The sequence below is a fragment of the Anopheles merus genome, unplaced genomic scaffold (genome assembly GCF_017562075.2).
Source record: "Anopheles merus strain MAF unplaced genomic scaffold, AmerM5.1 LNR4000049, whole genome shotgun sequence".
NCBI lineage: Eukaryota > Metazoa > Arthropoda > Insecta > Diptera > Culicidae > Anopheles > Anopheles merus.
Window position 1 is genome coordinate 32,785 of NW_024427629.1, and position 23,471 is coordinate 56,255.

The 23,471-nt window shown below is 45.6% G+C and overlaps 1 protein-coding gene across 4 annotated transcripts in view; it reads right to left on the reverse strand.

Annotated features, from left to right (window-relative positions):
• LOC121601267 (arrestin red cell) overlaps positions 1–23,471 on the reverse strand; it is a 67,777-nt gene that overhangs the window by 16,377 nt on the left and 27,929 nt on the right. For all 4 annotated transcript variants that reach the window (XM_041930084.1, XM_041930085.1, XM_041930083.1 and 1 more), the window contains exons 2-4: positions 3,716–4,068; positions 3,116–3,207; positions 2,707–2,849 (exon numbers count right to left, since the gene is read on the reverse strand). In XM_041930084.1, coding sequence (XP_041786018.1) covers positions 2,707–2,849; positions 3,116–3,207; positions 3,716–3,810 — 330 coding nt within the window. In that variant the 5' untranslated portion in view covers positions 3,811–4,068. The remainder of the gene's footprint in view (positions 1–2,706; positions 2,850–3,115; positions 3,208–3,715; positions 4,069–23,471) is intronic.

Consider the following 23,471-nt stretch of genomic DNA (forward strand, 5'->3'; position numbering starts at 1 on the left):
CACACACACACACACACACACACACACACACACACACACACACACACACACACACCACACACACACACACACACACACACACACACACACACACACCACACACACACACACACACACCACACACACACACACACACACACACACACACACCACACACACACACACACACACACACACACACACACACACACCACACACCACACACACACACACACACACACACACACACACACACACACACACACACACACACACACACCACACACACACACACACACACACACACACACACACACACACACACACACACACACACACACACACACACACACACACACACACACACACACACACACACACACACACACACACCCACAACACACACACACACACACACACACACACACACACACACACACACACACACACACACACACACACACACACAACACACACACACACACACCACACACACACACACACACACACACCACACACACACACACACACACCACACACCACACACCACACACACAACACACACACACACACACACACACACACACCACACACACACACCCACACACACACACACACACACACACACACACACCACACACACACACACACACACACACACACACACACACACACACACACACACACACACACACACACACACACACACACAACACACACACACACACCACACACACACCACACCACACACACACACACACACACACACACACACACACACCACACACACACACACACACACACACACACACACACACACACACACACACACACACACACACACACACACACACGCGCGCGCGAATCAAACGGATCAAATATTCGCGCAAGCACGATAGATTGAGTACGTGCTTTGCTACAAATGTTTGCGCGATGTTTTTTTTTTTTTCTTTTTTTTTTTGCTGCTTCCTTACTACAATACAACAAACGAAAAACAGTCAATCATCGACATTTGTACATACATACACGCTACCGGGACGTTTTTTTTTGTTTGTATTTCTTTTTTCTCTCCACAGAAAATGGTACAATTTAACAGATTTAGTAGCACACGAGGCATGATGTGTCTGGACATGGGTGTATCTATCCGCGTGACGAAATGTACACACACACACACACACACATGCACATTCCACCGCAAGTGCTTTGTGTTAAAAGTGTTTGCATTTGTCTTTGGTCTTCATGGTGGTGCGCGCACAACGGTCGAAAACCCAAACGGTTTTGTGGTTCTTCAACAACAACAGCCCATCCATTAAGAATACAGCGTAGGATTTGTTGCCGTCGTGGTACGCACTGTCGACCGGCTGTGATGAACACCAAGCACATCTGAAAGGGACGCCATTGAAAGCGGCACACTTGCACACTAATGCTTCTTGCGCCGGTTCCATTTTGCTGGAAGTGATCATAAATTTTGATTACTTTCATGTGTATCATCACCTTTCCCGTCCGCCGTTGCTACATTATGCCACTAAAAAGGACAAGTGCTGCTTTGAGCGCCGTCCTACTGGGCAAAGCGTATAGTTTAACAGCAACTTTAGCACCAGCTACTGCAGACAGCACTACTTTACCTGGTTGGAAATTTTCTGCCGTGTGTGTGTGTATTTCTCCATTAGCAAATCATTTGGTAAACACACAACCACCGGAAACAAAACAAAAAACTACCGCAAATTAATCCAGGGCGCCACCAAAACTTTACAGTTTGTGGCAAAACAAGGTGGTGGCCGGTGTGGTGATGGGCGTGTGCTAAAAGTAAGTGGTATTATTCTTCCATCATCGGGACGGGCGAGTGAAAGGAGCGCTCTGCACGCGCGACGGTGCTGCATCGTAAATCAAAATTACATCATTTGCGTTGATGTGTACACAACGGCAACAGCGAGCGAACGTGTTGCGTTCCTTTTTCGGTCCAAAGCAACCCGACATTACTTTCGTACGTACCCCAAAAAAAAACTCCCGCCGTGTTGTTTCCATCCACCATCCCCCCGATGGAGGCGCCTGGTGCCGCAGTGACACGGGCGAATGAGGAAGATTTATTTCATGGATTTTCAACTTGTTCCCGTTGACGGGTGCTCCTGTTGTGCTGCAGCAGTGTGTGTGTCTGTGTTGCTAGCTCTCGGTGGAATTAAAAGATACACATGTTTACTTTTTGTAAGTGCAAAACAGCAGTAACAGCCACAGCCCACCCCCTGCACTGCAATGGCCCCGACGAAGTAGAGCGAGCGTGTACGTAACATTCGCCTTCGCCAAATGGAATGACTTTTACAATTTTCAAAAAGTGCCATGTCAGTGCTTTGAACGGGGGTTTTTGTTCTACGAGACATGAATGGATCATTTTAATAAAAAATAATGCTACAAATTTCATCCCATCTGTAGCAAAACCCAAACAAAAATTCGCTTTCCTCTAAATATTGCACGTACAGTTGTGACCTACTGATATACATTCAATTTACCGTACACACGTTAGAACGCTCTGTCCCGTGCTAAGCACGCACTCCGTCGCTCGTAGTGTGCCTTCGTATAATTGGAGCAACCAACCAACCCGAGGTCGTTTGCCTTTCGATTATTCAGGAGATTAAACGCGCAGCAGCAGCAGCAGCAGCATCATATCAGCGCAGCGCGTTACACGTTTGCAGACAGCGTCCCCGTCTCCGCTCCTTTAACGCAAATACTAACCTGTTCGGATGCCAGATAAAGGTCCTTTCGGAAGGTTAGTCCCAGCACGTCCAGATCCTCACGCCCGTACCGGAAGGCGGCCAGTACGTGTCCGAAAACTTTCCGCTCCTTCACATAGTCGGGATCTATCAGCACGACACCATCTGGCACAGAGCAGTTCGTGGCGGTGAGTGGTGTTCGCCGGTTCGGGGCGCAGTTTATCGTTGATTTTGATGAAGATGGCGGCGTGCGTTTGGCGGCGTGCGCAGTTGTAGTAAAGGTGTGTGTGCAATGACAAAGAGAAGAAGGAGAACAGCGAATGAAGGATTGTAGTGTTTTGGGGTAGGCCAGAGGGACTTGTTGCTCGCCGATGAAACAACGTGTAACAACGGTAGAGCGTTTCATCCTTTTGGGGTTTTGGTGGGCTTACCTATCGGATCGACATGCGTGATGTGGTCGACGAAGTCACGTTTTCCCAAGTATACGGTGATTTTGCCATTTGAAGAACTTTTCTTAAACACTCTGGAAATAGATAACGGAAACGAACAATACATTGTCAGTTAGTTTTGTTGGGATAAATTAATGAATTAACTAACTAATTTAAATGAAAGAGAAGGATTCATAAGCCTGAGACGTTAGTTCAAAATTGTTCATTTAGAGGGCGCATAAATATAAATAAATAGTAAATATATAACTCAATACTATTGTACTAAAATAAAATAGATACTGTATACTAAATATCATTGACTAATCAATAGTACAAATTAAATAATTCAATTCACATAACAGAAAAGCGTTTATGCAATAATGAAATCTAATATGCAAAATTGATTGCAGGCAATTTTTCAACGTTTACAGCAACGTTTGGTGCTTGCTTTCTAGAACAAACTCTAGAGCTCATTCTATTTTTATTATGCCTAGTATTTACCTAAACTGCCTACCCCAATAATGCTAATTACAGCATGCAATGTTAATTTTTTATTTGCGCAAAAACCCACAAACCTAACCTAGGCTCAGCACTCAGACTTACCTTGTTGCCTGCTTTTTCGAGCTACCCTCGTCAACGTCAGGATCGGGTGACGGTGCGGGCGATCTGGGCGATGATCCTTGCAGATGGGTATTCATTTCGAAACCGTTGTGTCTAATTAGAGGCCACCGTGCCACCACCTCCGTGCGTCTGCTTGGGCTTTTCACACACTCTCTTTCTCTCACACACACGCACAATTATTATCCTTTTTCTATTATTCACTTCGCAGTGCCACTGGTTTCACCACTTCGTGTTCATACACCACGCACACTGAAGCGCGCCTGGCAAGGCAACTAAAAGCCAAATCTTGTTAGTTTCCCATACGGATTAACTGTTGCGTTTCACTCTCTGCCGGGCTGTAACAAAATTTCCAATTGAAAAACAGGTTAATTGCAACGTAAACATACATTGAGTGGGAGGAAAAGAGTTGCATATGCTCGTCCTATATGCACGGTTTGTTGCCTTAGCAGCCCCCTCCGTTGCACGATACACTTCTGGTGTACTACACGCTATAAACGCACAGCACATTCAATCAGCTAGATTGAAGTGTTGCAACCCGAACGGTGACGGCACTTACATATATTAAAGTCTCAAAAGTAACAAAGAATGCAAGGAGAACCCACAAGAAAAAACTACAAAAAAAAACTTATAATATTCACGGCTCTGTCGCTCGGAATTAGCTGGCGTGTGAAAGGGACACAATGGACATATTTACACTTCGCCTATTTTGACACTATTCAAACACACTCCCACACACAAACACGCGCACACACCATTACCTCGGGCTGGTATGTGCACACGAAGCGAACGCTGCCAAATACTAACATTTGCCGTCGCCGCCGGCAACCAACCGGAGGGGGCGCAAACCAAAATTCTTTCTTCACATCGCTTTGTGCTGGCGGCGAAAGAATGGCTCCAACAGTCGAGCATCAAGCCCGGCGTTCCCATAAATGGTATCTCGACACCGACTGTTTGCGGTGTGCTCGCGCGTGTGCGTGTGCTGATCCGGTTTCAAGATTTCAAGATTTGGAACGAATGGCAAACAACCTCCGGACGAGCGGCAACAAAAAAAAAATAAAAAGAAGATGCTGCTGAATAGATGAAGAGACAACGCTCACGAAGCGTTCTTGCGTTGAGTGATTTTTCTTTTCACACCATTATTGTGCTTCGCTCTCTCTCTCTCTATCTGTGTGTCCAAGGATAGTTGTCACCCGTAAAGCGATGGATTCATCGAAAGCATGCTACGCATAGTTTTTACACCAGCACGGAACACGGACACGGATCAGTGAAAAAGGGGAAAAAAGTATTTTCTTTTCACACCACGTCCGAACCATTTTCGCATTCTCGTAAATAGTTTACCTTAGTGGGGGGACGGAGGCGAAAAAGTAAAGTAAAGTACAGTATGCACGATTTGCTGTGCAGTGAGGAAAGTTATTTCCCAATCAAGTTGATTTTATTTTAGTTTTTTTGCATGCGCTTCGAAGAAACTTATAAATACTTATAGCATTATAGCGCGCTTCCTTTAGGAATGTCTTGCCGATTCCCGAACAATCTCATTTTTACACCGGAGCTTACCAAGTTGCTCCAATTTCCACCTCAATCGGGGTTTCGGGAAATGGAATGTACAACCAACAAAAAAAATCAATGAAGAATCTCTCCTGCGCCGGGGATTTCAATTGAATCCTTCTTACCTACAACAAAACCTACACTCCTCCGCATCGGATGCCACATCTCTCGAACCCGAGTAGAACGAGAATCGCTAACCGACTGTGCCGGAGCACAGAAAAGGCAAGGCAAGCGGATCGAAAGATGAAACGCAAAAAAATATATATACACTACCCGCCGTTCTTCGAGTTCTTTCTTGTCGGCGGAATTTAACACCTTCCCTACCGCCCGCCGTTGTAATGCGAGGAGGATAAGGCGAGCGGGTGAAGCAAAAAACGGATCTCGAAGGCAAAAGGAGCAACACATGCTTCACACGCTCGGCATAGGCCCTCTGTACACAGTAGCTTATCGAACGATCGATTGATGTGTGAAAGAAAAAGTCTTTACAGCAATTGCAGAGCAGCATGATGGGGACGTGTAATCCTTTTTGAAGAGTGTGTGCGAGATCCATGGAAAATAGAGGGAGTTTTAAATAATAATACAACATAATCAACATTTATTACACAACCATATCTTTTGATGATTGATAATGTTCGCGTCGTTTGCGAAGAAAGGAACGAAAGGAACTAAATATAAATTGAAAGGCCTTTACACAACATTTCAGGCTTTGGGTTCCAGGTGAAAAAGATACCGAAATGTATGAATGTGTCCAATCACGTGATTTTTGAATTTACAATTATTGCCAGAGTGATTCAACAATTCAATATCACAAAAATCATTACATTTTTTTTATCATCCTTTCTCAAACTCGATGTGTCTTTAGGAACAGGCGAAAAATGTACCAGTATACCTGAAGACAAATATGGCAAATCAGCGAGCATATGCAGGTTTTAAGATACTAGCTAACATTTTTTGTATGGAGTTTGAGATTTGATGACTAAAAAGCCTGTCAACACACCATATAAAGTTCAACTATCAGGCCTGAGTTTTTCATCCTAGATTATTTGAGCGTGAAAAAATATGAACAAACGCCAGTTTGTCCCAAGTTCGATCAATTTCGATCAATCAATTTCGATTTCAATCAATCAATACCTCATCAATTTATTCATTTTTTCTATGCTATAAGATAAGAACAATTTCATGAAAGTTTAAAAAAAATTCAAACGATATTTTTAGCATATAAAATTACTATAATCCATTTTAGGAACCCTTCACGATTCTAGTCAGCTTTTTGTATGGAGTTTGAGAATTGGAGGCTGAAATCATGTAAACACTCCATACAAAACCACACACAAAACTAGCCTGCAATTTTCACTCTAGATTATTCTAGCCTCAAAACTAGAATTAGATTCGAGTACCAGCTCGAAAAAATGGCAAAACAAGGTGGTGTTTACATTTATCCCAAGGTGCATTAAAGACATCTGGTGATGGAATCCAGAATCAAATTGTATGTAGTCCAGGTGGTCTCATAACATGTTTTTATAACCAAATTTGAACTTTTTGACAGGATGGGTGAAAATGTTTGTTCAAACAAACATTTGAAGTTGTTTTCTTGGGGGCTTGACGAATAACAAAACATTCTTAAAATCTTCATTCAGAAGCAGAAACGATAAAAATCAGCCTTCTAAATTGATACACCTTGGGATAAGCCCACCTGTACATTATACCGACTTAGATAGCTGCTCGAAAACTGCTATACAATGGAAACAGCGTACAGACTGAAATTTCAGTCTACGAACTTAAAACGGAAAGGACCCCTTAAACAGAAAAAAAACCCAAAATGATCAAACAGAAAAAATACCTCTGTTTGTACAAAACTGGCGAAATCCAATATGGCTGAATTTAACTGACAAGTTTAAAATTACAGCATTCTGGCTAAAAATATAGAAGGGACCAATGTTGAATATATCGAACCCAAATACCTTTTGTTTGATGTGCCTGAGATAAATGTTGATAATTATTTAATTATATTTTTTTTAAATCATGCTTTCAATCAAGTAAAGTAAAACTGTAAATAAAACAAGCAGCAAAGGCGTCATATTCACGCACAAACACCAAGGATACATCCTTCAAAGATGCCAGCTCAAATAGCTTCCTCACTGTTACTGATTTGAAGTACCATCCTATCGCAGGAAAACTGAGAAGCTATCGATCAGTGTGAAAATACCCGCAAGCGACAATGATATTAGCCGTGGAAGCGCAACCGAATTCCAAACGTTTGGGCAGTTTGATGCGCCTGAGGCTACCGAGCAAAACCCCACAACCCCACCCCCACAGCAGCACCCGCGAGCGTGTAGTATCTCAACCATCCATTTGTTAACCGGTGATGGGGTTTTACTGAATTAATTTCCACCGTGCTTTCGTGATCGTGCTCAAACGCACTAGAGCCGCCGGCCCTCGCAAAGCACTGCTGCCTGGACCTGGATGGGGGGTGGGGTGATCGCCGTTTTAGTAAAATTTGAGCAGTAATTAATTTTCCACCGCTTGCAACACGCATCACGCGGGTGGTGGCCGGAGCCTTAACTGAATCTTGCTGATTAAAAGGGGTTCACTTTACGAATCCTCCACGAATTCCACGAGTGATTAATGAGCCTGAAGCCAATTTGGCTGCGTATTCTTTGCAACGCCGTCTAGCGGTGTCGCAGTCAGGGGAACAATAATGCCCTCCCCTACTACGAAGGCACCCGATGGTGAATTTCCACGGCCAAGCCTCTCTTTGTTCAAGTGGACGGAGTTTGCCGGTAAGGTGGGATGGATGTGTGGTGCTGTAGCTGGGTGTAGAGGTGGTAATGACAAGCCGCCCGGGCCTTGGAGTAAGTCTGCAAAAAAAAGGACAAAAGAGAGAAAAATTGCACGCATTAGTGGGTTTGTGGGTTGGTGAGAAATGAAGTGGGACGTGTTTTAAATGTGTTTTTTTTTTATTTAGCGCTGGTAATGGTTTATTGGTTTAATGGCTCAAGGAGAAGCACCCGTCTTACACTGGTCGTTATTGTGAAGCTTCCGTGTGTACCAGATGCTCCTTCCCGAGCAATCAATAATCATAATCTACCGTGAATATATTATTTCGTTCGCTATAAAATACTAATACCAAATGCTTTCCATCCTTCGTCGAAGCGCGTGTAAACGTGAGAGAGTCGAGAATTATTTATTTGTGTGCTCACCCACCAGAAAAAGGCCTCCCTTTATGTGTGGCTTAGATTATACACATGTTTATGTCTACAACAAGCATTATACTGCGCTTCAAACAACACACGCCAAAACAAAACGGGTTCGTCGTCTGCCTATGGCGCTTGACTGTACACTCATGAATAATTAAGCGATCCCAACAAGCCGATAATTTATGCAAGACGGAACGGTTTTTTTTTTGTCTGTGTGTGTACATTTTTCGCGTCATTTCCTCTCCGCGCCTCTTGTCCTCCACTTACGACCCAACAAGCACAAACATCAAACCATCATTTGATCCTTCGAAGCGTGATGTATACAATCGTGCCCGGCCCGGTTTCACGCTCACAACTATAATCTTTCACGTAATCAGTTCTAACGCGAGCGACAGCCAACTACTAGGCAAGGCAGGAAGGGATGATGGGAACACAAAAAAAAAACTACATCGAACAGGAGGAGAAAAGCATTGCATTGCAAATGTAGTACGCCCTTTCTGTTTCTCTCTCTCGCGCGCGGTACACTAACAAACGGCGCCAGTCGGGCGCGTACCCAGTTGCAGCAGCAGGCGAAATCCCCAAAGCCATCGCATGTGGCACGTGGTCCTTCTCGCTGTGACTCCCTCTTTCACTCGGTACCCACACAGGATAGCGGTCACCGGACAGAAGGACTGCTGCACCATTACTAAGCTCTCGGCACAGTTTCGTAGAACTGCAACGAACGAAAAAAGGGGAAGATTTGGCTAAGGATGCTGTACGCAACACTCCTCCCACCAGACGACTCTTCTCTGCCCAGGCGGGAGCCGGGGAGTTAAATTGAAAAATGAAACACTCCAACGAACGTAGCGCGGTAGTGGTGCCAGTAGCGGGCAACGGCTTATCATAACCTTCTGTTTTTTTTTTCTACGGAAAAAAGGGATAAACATAGCGCTCGGTCCTACTATATCCGCACTATCTAGTGCACGCGCAGCAGCATTTGCTCTCCGCCAAACTCCACTTTCAACTATTACACTTGATGGCTTGATATTTACTCTAATATCAGTGGTAGGATTTCTCCTTCCTTCTGCGCTGTGTGATCAACCACACACAGACACACGTTGAAAATCACCCGGTAGGGGTTCTTTCCGGAAAATTGTTTTCACTCGAATTACGTGTCCCCCGTGCAATTGAGGTCGGTTGCGTCTCGGACGAGCGAAAAGTGTCGCAATTCGTTGCTGCTGCTGCTACGCTACTTGCGACGTGCAATTCTATATCTCCAACCATCTACGCTACACTGCTTTTTGTTCTCTCTTTTTCGCCATGAATTTACTATCATCCCAAGTTGACCCAGATAGTAAAATATCTTCTTACAAGCACACACACACACACAGCTCGCTTGCTGGCTGTGTGCAATTGCGCGAAGAAGCAGCGGCTCGTTGTTGCCTTCGTTGGTTCAGATAAAAAGACAACGAGCGCTGCAAAAACTCACAATCTACAAAAGCACATACTGAGGCACACACACCTACATACCTACCCACCAATTGCTGCAAATATCCTGCCGGTATCCGGTTGAGCAAGCGGGTTGATGTGAGGTTTTTGCCGCTTTTGCCGCACTACACTTGGTACGAGGAGCGACGATTTTCCCCCGCCATGTCCTGGGGTTTTGCTGTTACCATTTTCACCCGAATGGATTTTCTTTTCTGGTCCACTAGAGCGACCACCAACCTATCCACCCACACACACACACACACACATATTCCGGTTAATGCAATCCTTTCTACTGCGTTGATCGTACCGGCAATGGGTTTGGGCGCTCCTAACCCACATAAATACAACGCTCGCGCGCACTCACACGGCCAACGGAATCGTCCAATGGTCCGTGTGTGCGTGTGCGCGTGTGTGTGTGTGTGTGTGTGTGTGTGTGTGTGTGGGAATCATCTTGAGCAGTGGATGGAAAGGGGAGCTGCAAAAACAATACCGAATCTGGTGGAAACATTGCACTCGATTCACTCGGTTTTGCGCGAGCGATTGAGAGGTCGTGGACCGATGTGTGTGTGTGTGTGTCGAGGCGAAGGAATTCCGGCGTGAAGATCTCCTTGTAGTAGCGGGTAGGGTGGTGGTGTAATGCATGCGATATCCTCCTATTCGGATAACCGCCGTCGGAACACTTTAATCGAAGCGTCTAGAAGGATTTCTGCCACCATCGGGACGGTAGTGGCATTGAGAGCGTAACGAAGGAAACTGTTACACTCAAATGCACACACACACACACATACACGTTACATTAAGCTCAACCGTACCCCGGAGTGCAGTTGATGAAGACACATACACCCCAGTGGTTTCATTTTAATATCGAAGCGTAAAACCGGACGCAGCACATGCAGACGGGCCAAGAAGGCACGGGTTGCGCTTCAGTTTTATAGTGCGCGCTTTCGCTCGCAGTATAATAACAAAGTTGATGTGATGTAAAGAATTGTCTTGTTTACTTGTTGCAGATTTTGAGGTCATACACTGCATATTAAATTATGTTATTACTTTTTATAAGATACTATAGCATCTGGAGTGGAATTTACGCGCTGTTCGTAGGATGTTATGAATAACATAATATTTTTATGAAAGGATATTTACAAGAGTGTAGGACTGACTATCCTGCTATGGTAATAATAAGTCACTGAAAGCCAAGCTCACTTCACTAGTGGGTACAGGCAGGCCTTGACCGACAGCGGTTGTTGTGCCAAAGAAGAAGAAGAAGAAGATTTACAAGAACACCTAGAAGAATTTTTATGGCTGATGTTTAGGATACAATTCAACTTGGTATCCCATGCTCTACATTTTGTGGTTTATCTTCAAAACCCAATATTTCACTTTTACTTTCACACTCACATCACTGCTTGGACATTAAGGATCCACGCAGGCCTGCCGCCTGAACAGGCTTTCGAGACAATACCCAGGGATTGCAGGACTTCCAAAGCAACTGGATTCGAATTCATGATTACTTCTCGAATTCATGATTAGTGTGTACACTTTTCCTGTGAATAGAAATTAGACGTGACAAGTGATTTGATATATCTACGAATTGAGTAAGGAATTGACACACTTCTTCTCACAACAACCCCTTGACCAAAACCTTTTGCCAGTACCACTAGTGGGGCTTAGCTTTCAGTGACTTATCGATTACTCCCATATCATACTAGGATAGTCAGTCTTACGTGTGGGAGCACGGTCCATTCGGTGCTTGAACCCATGATGGGCATATTGTTAATTCGTTCGAGTTGACGACTTAACCACGAGACCCGCCAGGCATTGTCTCGCTACGAATCGTACAAGTGTATCTTGTATGTCTTGGATGAATCGAAACAAACTCTATTAAATTAGTTTATGCTTATCTAGGAAACAGTAAACAACATTCTTTGTGATGGAGGTCGGTCCTGTTACCTCTCATTCAAACAAGTGAAAAAAAAGAATTGAAATAACAAAAAAAAAACTAATGACACAGGCGTCCCCCGAGTTACGACGATTCGCAGATACGACGATTTTGATTTTGACAGTTAAAAGTTGTCATTGAGACGAAATTAATAATTTTTGTTTGAATTCCTGTGCAGATAACCGTTACAAACATATTTCCTCAGATTCCACAACTCCCCGATCTTGAATATCCATATATCGAGTAAACGGCTTTTGGAGAAAAATGGATGCATTATCGTACATTATTTTTAATAACATACACGATTTGATAGATTTCGATTCTTCAATTTATGTTATAAACTTTATATTCGCAGATATTCGACATACGACTATTTCAACTTACGCCTTGCGTTAGGACATTTTTTCGGTCCCAAATACAGTCGTATCTCGGAGGACATCTGTATATGTCCGGTATCATATAAAGACCATGTACTGTTTCTGGCCGACAAGAAGGAGACGAAGATACCACATCCAAAAGTCCTCTTTAACGAACGGGGGGTTGAATGGCAAAACAACAAGAGCTTTATGCAGAGTTTTACAGGGTTTACCAGCATATAAAACAACTGTTCACTTGTTTATAACAATAGTCGTTTTGTATAGACACCGCTGTCTACCACTTGCTCACACGTCAGATGGTGTAAGCTACTCTGTCCAATTCAATAACACAATTTTCGCCTTCGATTGCACAACGGTCGGATTCGGCACGGTTTATTGTGGTTGTTGTGTAATTAACAAAATTAATGTTTTGATTTATTGAAATGTATGGTTTATACTGCATATTGCTTGAATAAAATAAACGTGTTTAAAAATGTTTGGTTTTGGCAAAATTTGTCCCAACAAAACAAACTGTGCCGAATCTGACAGTTGCTAATCCAAGGCGAAAATTGTGTTATTGAATTGGACAGAGTAGCTTACACCATCTGACGTGTGAGCAAGTGGTAGACAGCGGTGTCTATTCAAAACGACTATTGTTATAAACAAGTGGACAGTTGTTTATTATGCTGGTAAACCCTGTAATATTTACAAACCCCTTAGGACCTTCATGTTTGACCTCAACTAGGGATGTTGATGCTGTAAAATCAAGTTGTCAAGAGTATTTATTTTAGCCATGATTGTATTTTCTTCACTTGATGTATAGTTAAAATCAACAGCTATACTTTTACGCACTCGAGTACTGTTAGTCTTTGTCTAAATAATGAACTTTCATCACATCTATGCTACAAAGTTGCTTGTCGAAAGTACCCCAACAATAATAATGTTCTGATAGTTGGGCATGGTCCATCTGTAGCTAGCTTTGTGTGCTTATTTCTGAGAAAAATAACGCAAAAAATCATCACCCTAAACGGCCAAAATGAGGCAAACACACTAGAACACGATATACAACACTATCATACACGTGTTGTGGAGCCCTGTAACTGGATATTATCCGGTAACGCTGGGCCGTATTACTACATCCCTACAGGTATCAAGAATCAACACACACACACATACTAAACTAGGCCCGATGTAGGGTTGGACACACTGGTGGAAAATGATCGTCGTCAGGCGATGGACCGTATCGGTCGCTACGAAAGGGTGCATCTTTCCAATCGACCAATTGTGACAAACGATGAAACAGAAGGAGCGTGGAGTTTGGACGCAACTATGCATGCAAGCAGAGTCAAACAAACGCGCACACACACACACAAATACAGGCGCATCTGTTGCGCCTCGGTCACGTTTCGAACGGATCCGTACGGAACGCAAACCAACTCAACCAGAAACCCCCTGTGTCCAAGAGAACTTTCCGTGTTGCAGCAATAAAGTCCGGAAAGATTATGAAACATGTGGACCCATTTGTGCTGCTGTGGTGTGCCACTTTCCCAAAGGGATGTTTGCAGGGATGTCTAGATGGATGGATATGGGCAAATTTTTTGGGAGCATTTGGGCGCGCTTCGAGAGACGACGACGACCGAACCTTCCGAAGGTTTGGCAGGTAAATTGAGCCCCACCCATAGGGTGGGGGGCACATACATAGCAGTCAACGTAGCAGATGGAGAGGGATTTAGAAGGTAAAAGGACCATTGGATACGACACACCCACACTCATCCACTGTTGATACACACAGTCAATAGAGCCCCCGGTTTCCTGAGCACGACGACCATGGGAAATGTAAAAGCCGTCGACAACCTGCGGTACCGTTCTTCATGCGCTGTGGGAAACTTTGCTGCGATGGGATCAAAAGGATAAGCTACGGGGGGGTTTTCGAAAGCACCGATATTGCCTTTCCTTGCAATGTTTTAGCAGGATAAAAACACCCTTATCAGAGTTTGTCATTTTTTAACATTTCCTGATTTCAACAGCCTTCGGTCGGCACAATATTTTTGGGATGTTGTGCAAGGGATATTAATTATTTTGTTGTTGTTGTAATGACATTAAATAACAAAAAACGTGTCTAAGACAAGTTGTGCTAAAAAAAAATAATACTTCAAAGATCATGCACCTTACAACCGGCACGGGGGAAAAGGAACGAGTTTTTGAGTTTCTGAAGCCAGGCTGCCATTAAAATTGCTCTCTCTCTCTCTCTCTCTCTCTCTCTCTCTCTCTCTCTCTCTCTTCACAGTCCTAACCTCCGCACAAGTCAATTAATTACATTGATTCATATTGCCCACACAGCAATAAGAACGCTAGTACACAACGAAACGAAATCAGGACGAACGAAAACACTTCCCCCGGGTGGGTCAAATCAGAAGATAGTGTAATATTAATGGCATTATGTGTGTGTGTCGCTGTCCGGTTTGGCAAGATGTAATCAAACCCATCATCCTTAGTCTCCCGCGGATACAACCGAGGTCATGCAACATCATCATCATTAACGGACCGTTCATTGTTGCAATTTTGCTTCCACTTCCAAACAACTTCGTCCCGCGCAAGTGCGTTGAGCGGATCTGACATCCTTGAGGAATTGACTCGAGCTATTTTAGCTAGCAGCATTCGAGCTGCGTGATGGGCACGTGCAAGTTCTGTAATAGGTTTGGCCCATACACTCGCTCTCTCTCTTTCTCTACGTTCAAGTGTTTCTGATCTGATTTGGTGTGGGTGATTAGCATCCGATTAGTATCCATTCTGGGCCTGAATGTTACTGATGAGGGGTAAACATGATATCACAATACACTTCGTGGAACATTCCTGCTTTTTGATACTGATTGGATTGGATGTAGCGCCATTGTTTTACCAATAACTTCTAACTTGCACGATGATGGAGCTTCCAAATACATGTTTATGCTACACGCAGATCGATTTTTCGCCTTCGATTGACTACACTACACGGGCTTTTATGAGTTACTTTGTCATTTACTTTATGGCATTATAATCCACCATTTATGAAACATGGCTCATCTTAGTTTACATCCCATAATGGCTTCAGCGTGAAGCCAAGCAATAAACTATACAATGTTTGAGTATTATTTACTGCTTCCTGTGCCGCAGTTACTTTATTTATAGCGCCGCAGTTACTGAATGGTTACTAAACAGAGTGTCTGTGGAGCGGTTCTAGATGGAACAAGATTACCAATGGCAAGTGAGTTATGGCTGTCGAAATGATGGACTACCGTAGACTTAACTCTTCCAATTTACCAGACGTCGTGCCCAGTAGCCCAGAGATCTTTTTAGGTTATCCTACCAATCATACTAAGCGTTTAACTTCCGACACTAACCATGTAATATGAAACCACTATTTCTCACGACCCAAGCATACACAAGCGCACAGAACTCACCGTAGTAGCGGCGTCTAGCTAGCGAGGCAACTAAAAAAAAAACGGCAAAATGAAAGCGATTCGACAATAATTGAAAATATTACGACGTCTAACAGGGCGCCACAGAGAGATATAACTCATTTCGGTACGTTTCATTGCCCCGCCGCAAGCGTTGGCAGCGTTCCCAAAATGCACACCACTACTGCAAGGAACAACTCCACACAGGACTTTGAAATGCAGCCAGGGAAAACCCTTCCAAAAAGCCACTCCTGCCCGTCTGCCAGACCACACCACGCTGTCTGTACCTATGGCGGGTCTTCTCGCCCTGGCGGTGGACGACCAAAGCTCATTTACTTTCCACTCACGGCGAGAACCGTCGCGTACCGGGGAAGAACATTAATCACCGAGGCGCACACAACAGTGCAATGCCCTTTAACCTCGGCTGTGGCTTCCGTTGTGCTGTCCCATCTTCTACCCTTAGCAAACCTTAGCAAGATACCAGCTGAACTAGGTCACTGGATTTATTTCTCCGGCGCCGGTAAACTGTCTGCGCGCTTGCTGCCTGCCTCTTCGTATTCTTCGTTGATCCAACGTCTCCGACGACAACAACAATATCGAGCGCAATGGGCGTACGGGTAAACACATATCCTCTCCGCTTCGCTAAGAGCATGATGCGGCAGATCCCCGTATACCAGTCCATAAATTGTTCGCCTTTATCAGAGAGTTTGCAAAAATAAGACACTCCCCCTTCGCTTTGCGAAACAGGGAAGTCGTCGAACGACCGGAGTTCAAGCATTGGAAAGGTTAGACAGTGTATAAGGTGCACTTATTAGAGATCAGCTGTTTTAAAGGATCACAAGAATTGGGTGAGTAGGTTAGTAACTAGAGAGTTCTCACTTCAATTCCAAACAGAGATCTATTCAAAACCAAGGCTTTATTCTTGGAACGTTCTCCATATATTTATTGCATTATTTCCTTTCCAGAAATTGAACTCACATTTACATTCTCCTAGAATCTCCATCATAATTCCTACGGTTTTGGAGCGATTTTTCAAACTCAATTAAAACAGAATCATGTTACCAGCTCCGTAACAATCCATAAAGTTCAGACAACAAGAAAAACCGCCAATAGGACCATTCATAAACGTCACCGACTCATTGATTTTTATTGAAGGGTTTCAATAAAACATTGAAATCAATTCCCTCTCACGTTCATTGGCTCGCGCGGAAAGAGCGTGAGCAAAAAGTGGGATGCATCTGGCTCGAGGCCAGTACACCGATGCGCGTGCATCGCGTAATAAACTCTAGCGGCGTTAATTATTATTAATTGCTACCATCATTCACCTATCATGTAACAACCATCCGGCAGGGGTGACACGGAATGGTTATTTAATTTCGCATGCTACTTCCGAACGCGTTGGCGTATTTCGATTCGTGCAAGTGACACAAACAACCGTGTAAAGTGCAAAAGGTCAAAAAGGTTTTGTGGTACTGGAAAACAAAAAGGCTTATTATCAGAATAAGCCAGGTACTTCGTTGGAAAGGAATAATACATTGAAAACAGCGATTTGTTAAATAACATTCATATTTTAATTCAAAAGCCACAAAACGGTTACTAGCAACGAATTCGAAGAAAGAAAGCACAGCATGCCTTCTGCGTGTGAAAAAGTCTCACCATGCACAAACATGATTCGAGATTATTGTACCAATTTACTTTACTGTCCATCAGTCCCCTGCTACCAGAGCCGGTGGGAGGGCAGTGCTTTTGTACTATCGAATCGAAAAGATGGGATCATTCAAAGGCCGACCGATCCCAAACGGCATCCAATCGGATTTGGAATCTAATTTTATCTGCAAATGTATTGGTACTGGCACAAAGAAGCCACCTTTCCATGACCTTCCCAAGAGAAACAGAGCGAGAGAGAAACATCTGCCCTCCGCCTTACGGAAATGGACTTTTAATCTTCCAGACGATTTTGCCTTTCTTTATCGCATTAAGATACCATCCGTTCTGGGTCCCTTTTTCCGGCCTGAGAGACACCGCTGCTGCAAACCTCTCTTATATCAAGGCTTTCTAATCCAAACACTAAAACTACACGGATGGATAGTAGGATAGATACAACAGCGAAGCATATTGTGATCAGGATTTTCAAACGGGATAGGATCACGAAAACGATGACGAAGATTTGGAAGAAAACGTTGTTGCAAATAAGCAATTTGTTTAGCATACGTTACGAGAAACAAAAATGAAACCTTAGAGCTAGCAGGCATCTCCACTCTTTGCGTCTTTAAACTTTCTCAGTGCCAACCGAGGAACGCCCTCAATTACTAATTCCATCGCTACCGCTAGCGAGCTAGTGCAGTTGCCTGCGTGCCGTATCCATCAGATTGTTGTGTGGAGATTTTATATCATTATCGGTTCGGCTCTAGAGCCCCAGCGCCAGCACCGGCTGATTGCAATCTAGCGCCGCGACCCGGCACATCCATCAGCAATCGCCACGGCAAAACCTCCTCTGCGACCTGTAGAGCGCCCCCCGATGGGACAGAAATCAAACTCAAGAGGGCGACGACGAATGCAAATCGTCCTCGAATTCAATTTATGTACAACCACCTCGGGGCAGACCATTTCGCACCACCCCCGGTGGCGCATGCTACCAGGAACGCTCACAACACCAGTTTTGCAGCGGCGTTTGCGCTGACGGCTGAGAAACGGGAGAATGCAAGCCGGAACTATCGGGGAGGGGAACGAGAGACACCGTATCAGATACCTGTTCTAGGGGATCATCATATGGAGGGCGCAGCGGTACAAGCGCACGCCGGGTATGTAAATGGAAATAGTAATATTCCGGCACTATCGGGACATTCGGGCGGAGAGCAAAATGGCATTATGCCATAACTCGATATTGGCGATGATGGTGGTGGTTGGTCGTGCTGTTGATGGTTTGGAGGAATTTAATGAAATTCGCTTCGCTCGTGCACCTTTCAATCATGATTAATGTTAATTTTCCTGCAATATGTGTGATTTTCCGGAAGGAAGCAGATTGAGACAGATAGCTTGCTGAAGGTAGGCAAAAAACGGGAGACATCATCGGACAGCCGAACGGAGCAGACGTGCTCTCACCTCGCTCCCGCTCGACACCAGAGTTCTACCGAACATTTTATACCCGGAGGCCCCGCCGCTACGGTATAAATTTGCTCGGTGCTCTGCTCATCCGCTCAGTCTTCTTCCAGCCTTCGAGACGGCGTTACGCTGCCCAAATATGTTGCTACGGCAGAGGAGCTGACCCAGGCCATTACGGTGGCTTGTGATGGCACCATGCCTAGGCAACCCCCAAGGCGACAGGGCCGGCGTCCAGTTTATTGGTGGACGTCCGAGATTGATCGGTTGCGCAGCCATTTTCATGGAATGAAACGGCGGTTCAACCGGGCCCGGACCGAGGAGCAGCGCGAGGAAAGGCGTCAAATGAAGTCGGACGCACGCGCTGCCCTGGAACGGGCCGTCAAGCTCAGCAAGGACCAACACAAGCAGGATTTGCCGGAACAATTGGAACCGCACGGCTTTGGCCCTGCGTACCAAATCCGCAAGCAGCAGTGGGAAGGAGCTCGGGTTCCGATGGAACGGGATGCTAATAAGCTCCAGTTCATCGTGAATGAGCTCTTTCCCGAGCGTCCCCCGATGGAGTGGCCCGAGACGGAAGTAGGTGGGGATCCGATGGATCCGGTCTCGGAGGAGGAGCTGGCGGAAGAGTTGAAGGAGATTGCCCGCTCACTCAACCCCAAGAAAGCTCCAGGGGACGACAATATTCCGAATATGGCTGCAGCTGCGGCAATTATGGCTTTTCCTGCCGTTTTTGCCAAAAGCTATAAGCAGCTACTGGAGGCAGGCACTTTCCCCGACGCATGGAAGCGGCAGCAACTGGTGCTGCTTACCAAGTCGGGGAAACCACCTGGGGAGCCCTCGTCATACCGGCCCATTTGCTTGCTGAGTGTGTTGGGGAAAATTTTGGAGCGGTTGATTCAGCGGAGGCTGACAACCCACCTAGAGTCAACGGGGGGACTTTCGGATGCCCAATACGGTTTCCGTAAAGGGCGTTCGACCGTGGATGCCATCACTCGGGTGATGGATAACGGGAAAGTCGCTCTTGATAAAAAGCGAAAGGGGGATCGCCTCTGTGCGGTGGTAACGGTGGACGTCCGGAATGCCTTCAACTCGGCAAACTGGACAGCGATCGGCCAAGCTCTGCAGCGTAAAAACACTCCGCCTTATTTGCAGGCGTTGCTGCGGAACTATTTTATTGGCCGAACGCTCCACTACGATACGGATGAAGGAGTAGTGTCGAGGACTGTATCTGCTGGCGTTCCTCAGGGTTCGGTTCTAGGACCAACACTGTGGAACGTCATGTATGACGACCTACTCCGCTTGCCGCTCGAAGGACTACGAGCGGACATCATCGGGTTTGCTGACGACGTGGCCTTCACATTTTTGGGAAGGACCACGGAACAGGTCAGCGCGTTAGCAACGGCTAACCTGGAGAGGATCGAGCGGTGGTTGCAAGGAGTCGGTTTGGAACTTGCCCACCAAAAGACCGGGTTCATGATCTTCTGTACCCATCATGTCCCGCAGCTCGCAGAGCTACAAGCGGGCGGTCACTCGATCCAATCCACGGAAACGCTGAAATACCTGGGAGTGGACCTCTGCCGCAAACAGCACCACAGCCGGCATCTGGAGAGGGTGGTCAATAAGGCTTCACGAATTACGAATGCCTTGACCTGCCTGATGCCGAATAAGCGTGGTCCTAAGAGCCGCAGTAGGAGACAGCTCGTAAACGTCGGCAACAGTATCATCCGATATGGAGTTGCCACCTGGGGGCGATGGGTCTTAGACAAGGAGACCCATCGCAAATCGGTCCAAAGGGCGCATCGACCGGGGGCTCTCCGAGTCGCCAGCGCCTTCCAGACCGTATCCTATGATGCCGCTTGCGTTGTCGCCAACACCACCCCGTTAGTCCTCCTCATGCAGGAGGATATCCGCTGCCACGACGAAAAGGTAGCGAGTGGTGGCGTTCAATCGGACATACGGAAGCGACAACGGGAGGAAACGATGAGGCGCTGGCAGGACCAGTGGACAACGGGTGCAGGGCAACCAGGGGCACCAGGATTGAAGACGAGGAGACTGATCCCAGACATTAATCTCTGGGTCAGCCGCAAGCATGGGGAAGTCGACTTTTTCCTTACCCAGCTCCTCACGGGGCACGGGTTCTTGCGCTCCTATTTCGTCGAGAAAGGCATCCTGGATGGCTCGCCCAACTGCCCCGAATGTGGGGACGCCGTGGAAGACGTGGAACACGTGCTGTTCCACTGTCCACGGTTCGATCGGATCCGGAACGAGATGCAGCAGCGGTGCCATTCCCGAGTAACAATGGATAACATTGTCTCGGAAATGTGCGCCCGCAGCGATACGTGGGAGGCCGTCCGCGCCGCCGCCAGGACAATCTTCTCCACTCTCCAAGCGAGATGGGATGTTGAGCGTCCACCAACGGCAAGGCGACGCAGGCGGGCCAGACGGCGGGCGAGGGACGCAAATGGCGGTCCTTCAGGCCCTGCGGCACGGCAACAACCCATGCCACAAGGGCCACCGTAAGCTGGAAAGTTACTAATCTTTCTTCTTCCTTTCGTTTCTTTCCAGCTTTCTTTTTCTCTTCTCTCTTCTATTTTCAGCTGTTTCTATCTCTTTTCTGTTTTCTTGTTTCCTCTATCCAAATTTCATTTCAGGAGAACTGCCTTACGTGCTTGGAGTGGTGACCAACGATGCAGACCCCCCATTGCCCACCCGAAGTGTGGGCGGTAGGATCACAGGGACCGCGTCGCACCACGGAAAGCAGCGTAATAAGCAGCATCAGCAGACCAGATCGCCGCAGAAGATGCGTCGTGAGCCAGGGTGCAACCGCACACACGACTCCGCATGAAGTAATACGCACCACAGCGTACCGGCCGGGTTGGGTAAGTCGGAGAGGGGGATGGAATATGCTCACTCTTCGTTAACAAAAAAAAAAAAAAAAAAAAAAAAAAAGGTAGGCAAAAACGGAGAATTAGCATGCAAATTATAGAGCTTTGGTATTTTATTTTAATTTTAACTTATGAGTGCATGAACAGGGCAAACAACGTCGAGAATAATTGTTGAATAATTGCAAATTTTAGTTGCTAAATTCTTGGTCGCAAAAATCATGTTCACAAAAGTCTAGGTTGCAAAATTCTTGGTCGCAAAAGTCTTGATTGCAAAATTCTTGGTCGCAACAGTCTAGGTCGCAAAATTCTTGATTGCAAACTTCTTGGTCGCAACTGTCTACGTCGCAAAATGCTTGGTCACAAAAGTCTTGATTGCAAAATTCTTGGTCGCAAACTTCTTGGTCGCAAAATTCTTGGTCGCAAAGTTCTTGGTCTTCAAAGTTCTTGATCGCAAAGTTCTTGATCGCAAAGTTCTTGGTCGCAAAGTTCTTGGTCGCAAAGATCTTGATCGCAAACTTCTTGCTCGCAAAGATCTTAGTCGCAAACTTCTTGGTCGCAAAGTTCTTGGTCGCAAAGTTCTTGGTCGCAAAGTTCTTGGTCGCAAAGTTCTTGGTCGCCAAATTCTTGGTCGCCAACTTCTTGATCGCTTTGTCGCAAAACTTATCGGTCACAAAAATGATGATCGCTAAATCACAAAAATCTTGATTGCAAAAGTCTTGATCGTAAAATTCTTGGTCGCAAAAATCTACGTCGCAAAATTCTTGTTTGCACAAATCTTGTTCGCAAAAGTCTAGGTCGCAAAATTCTTGGTCACAAAAATCCTGGTCACAAAAATCATGATCGCAGATTTCTTGGTCGCAAATGCCTTGGTCACTAATTTCTAGTTCAGAGAGTTATGCAGGAAAAGTTAATCATTTACAGGTTACCATTCCTAAGCACGCAAAGAAACAGTAGTTGTTTACGTTTTTCAGGTTGCAAAGGATCTATGCTGCACATTCGAAACTAGTTTGATGAGTGATTTTCTACAGAATATCGACATGATTTCTGCTAATTGCCTAACCCTTTTGGGAAGATTTCAATGTGAGTGCGTATTAAACCATTTTAAATATTTTCCACTGACCAATTGTTCATACAAAACCGAACATAAATTTACTGTCATGCCTACGCAGCCCCAACCTGCCGTACTCCAAACTCCCGGAACACAAATACTGCTCCAAACAATTTACAGAGCATCCAACTTCCCGGAAGCGAGCACACACTCATCGTGATGGTTTTACCGTACGCCTCTCGCCGCTCATCGATTTACGTTAAATCTGTACGCCGTTAGTCACACGCACAAAGGCAGGCGACTCACCTAACGCACGACCTTTAGTGCCGTAAAATGACATAAGCAACGGGCAGACTCTTCGCTTGTCTGACGCATTCACACATTGCCGGACAAACCCCGAAAGCGAGCGCATTCGGTACCGCCATTCAAAGAATGCGTCATTGTCATATTTCGCATTTAAAAAGTATCGCCATAGTTCTCTCTCCGAAACCATGCGCTCTCCCACCACCGTCTTCAAATCATACCTCCCCCGGAACTGAATTATTTCGCATGGCGCCCTAAAAGGCCCCCACCACTACACTGCGAGCAATGCGCAAATGTTCCCGGTGCTCTAGCAGCGGCTCAGCAACGATGCCGACGACGTCATCGGCACGGGAAGGCGACAAAAAGCAAGCAGGCAAGAGAGACATATGATTACAATTTGTCGCGCAATGCATTGTGTGATGAATATGGTTCCCGCCGTGCATTGTAGCGTACGAAATGTGT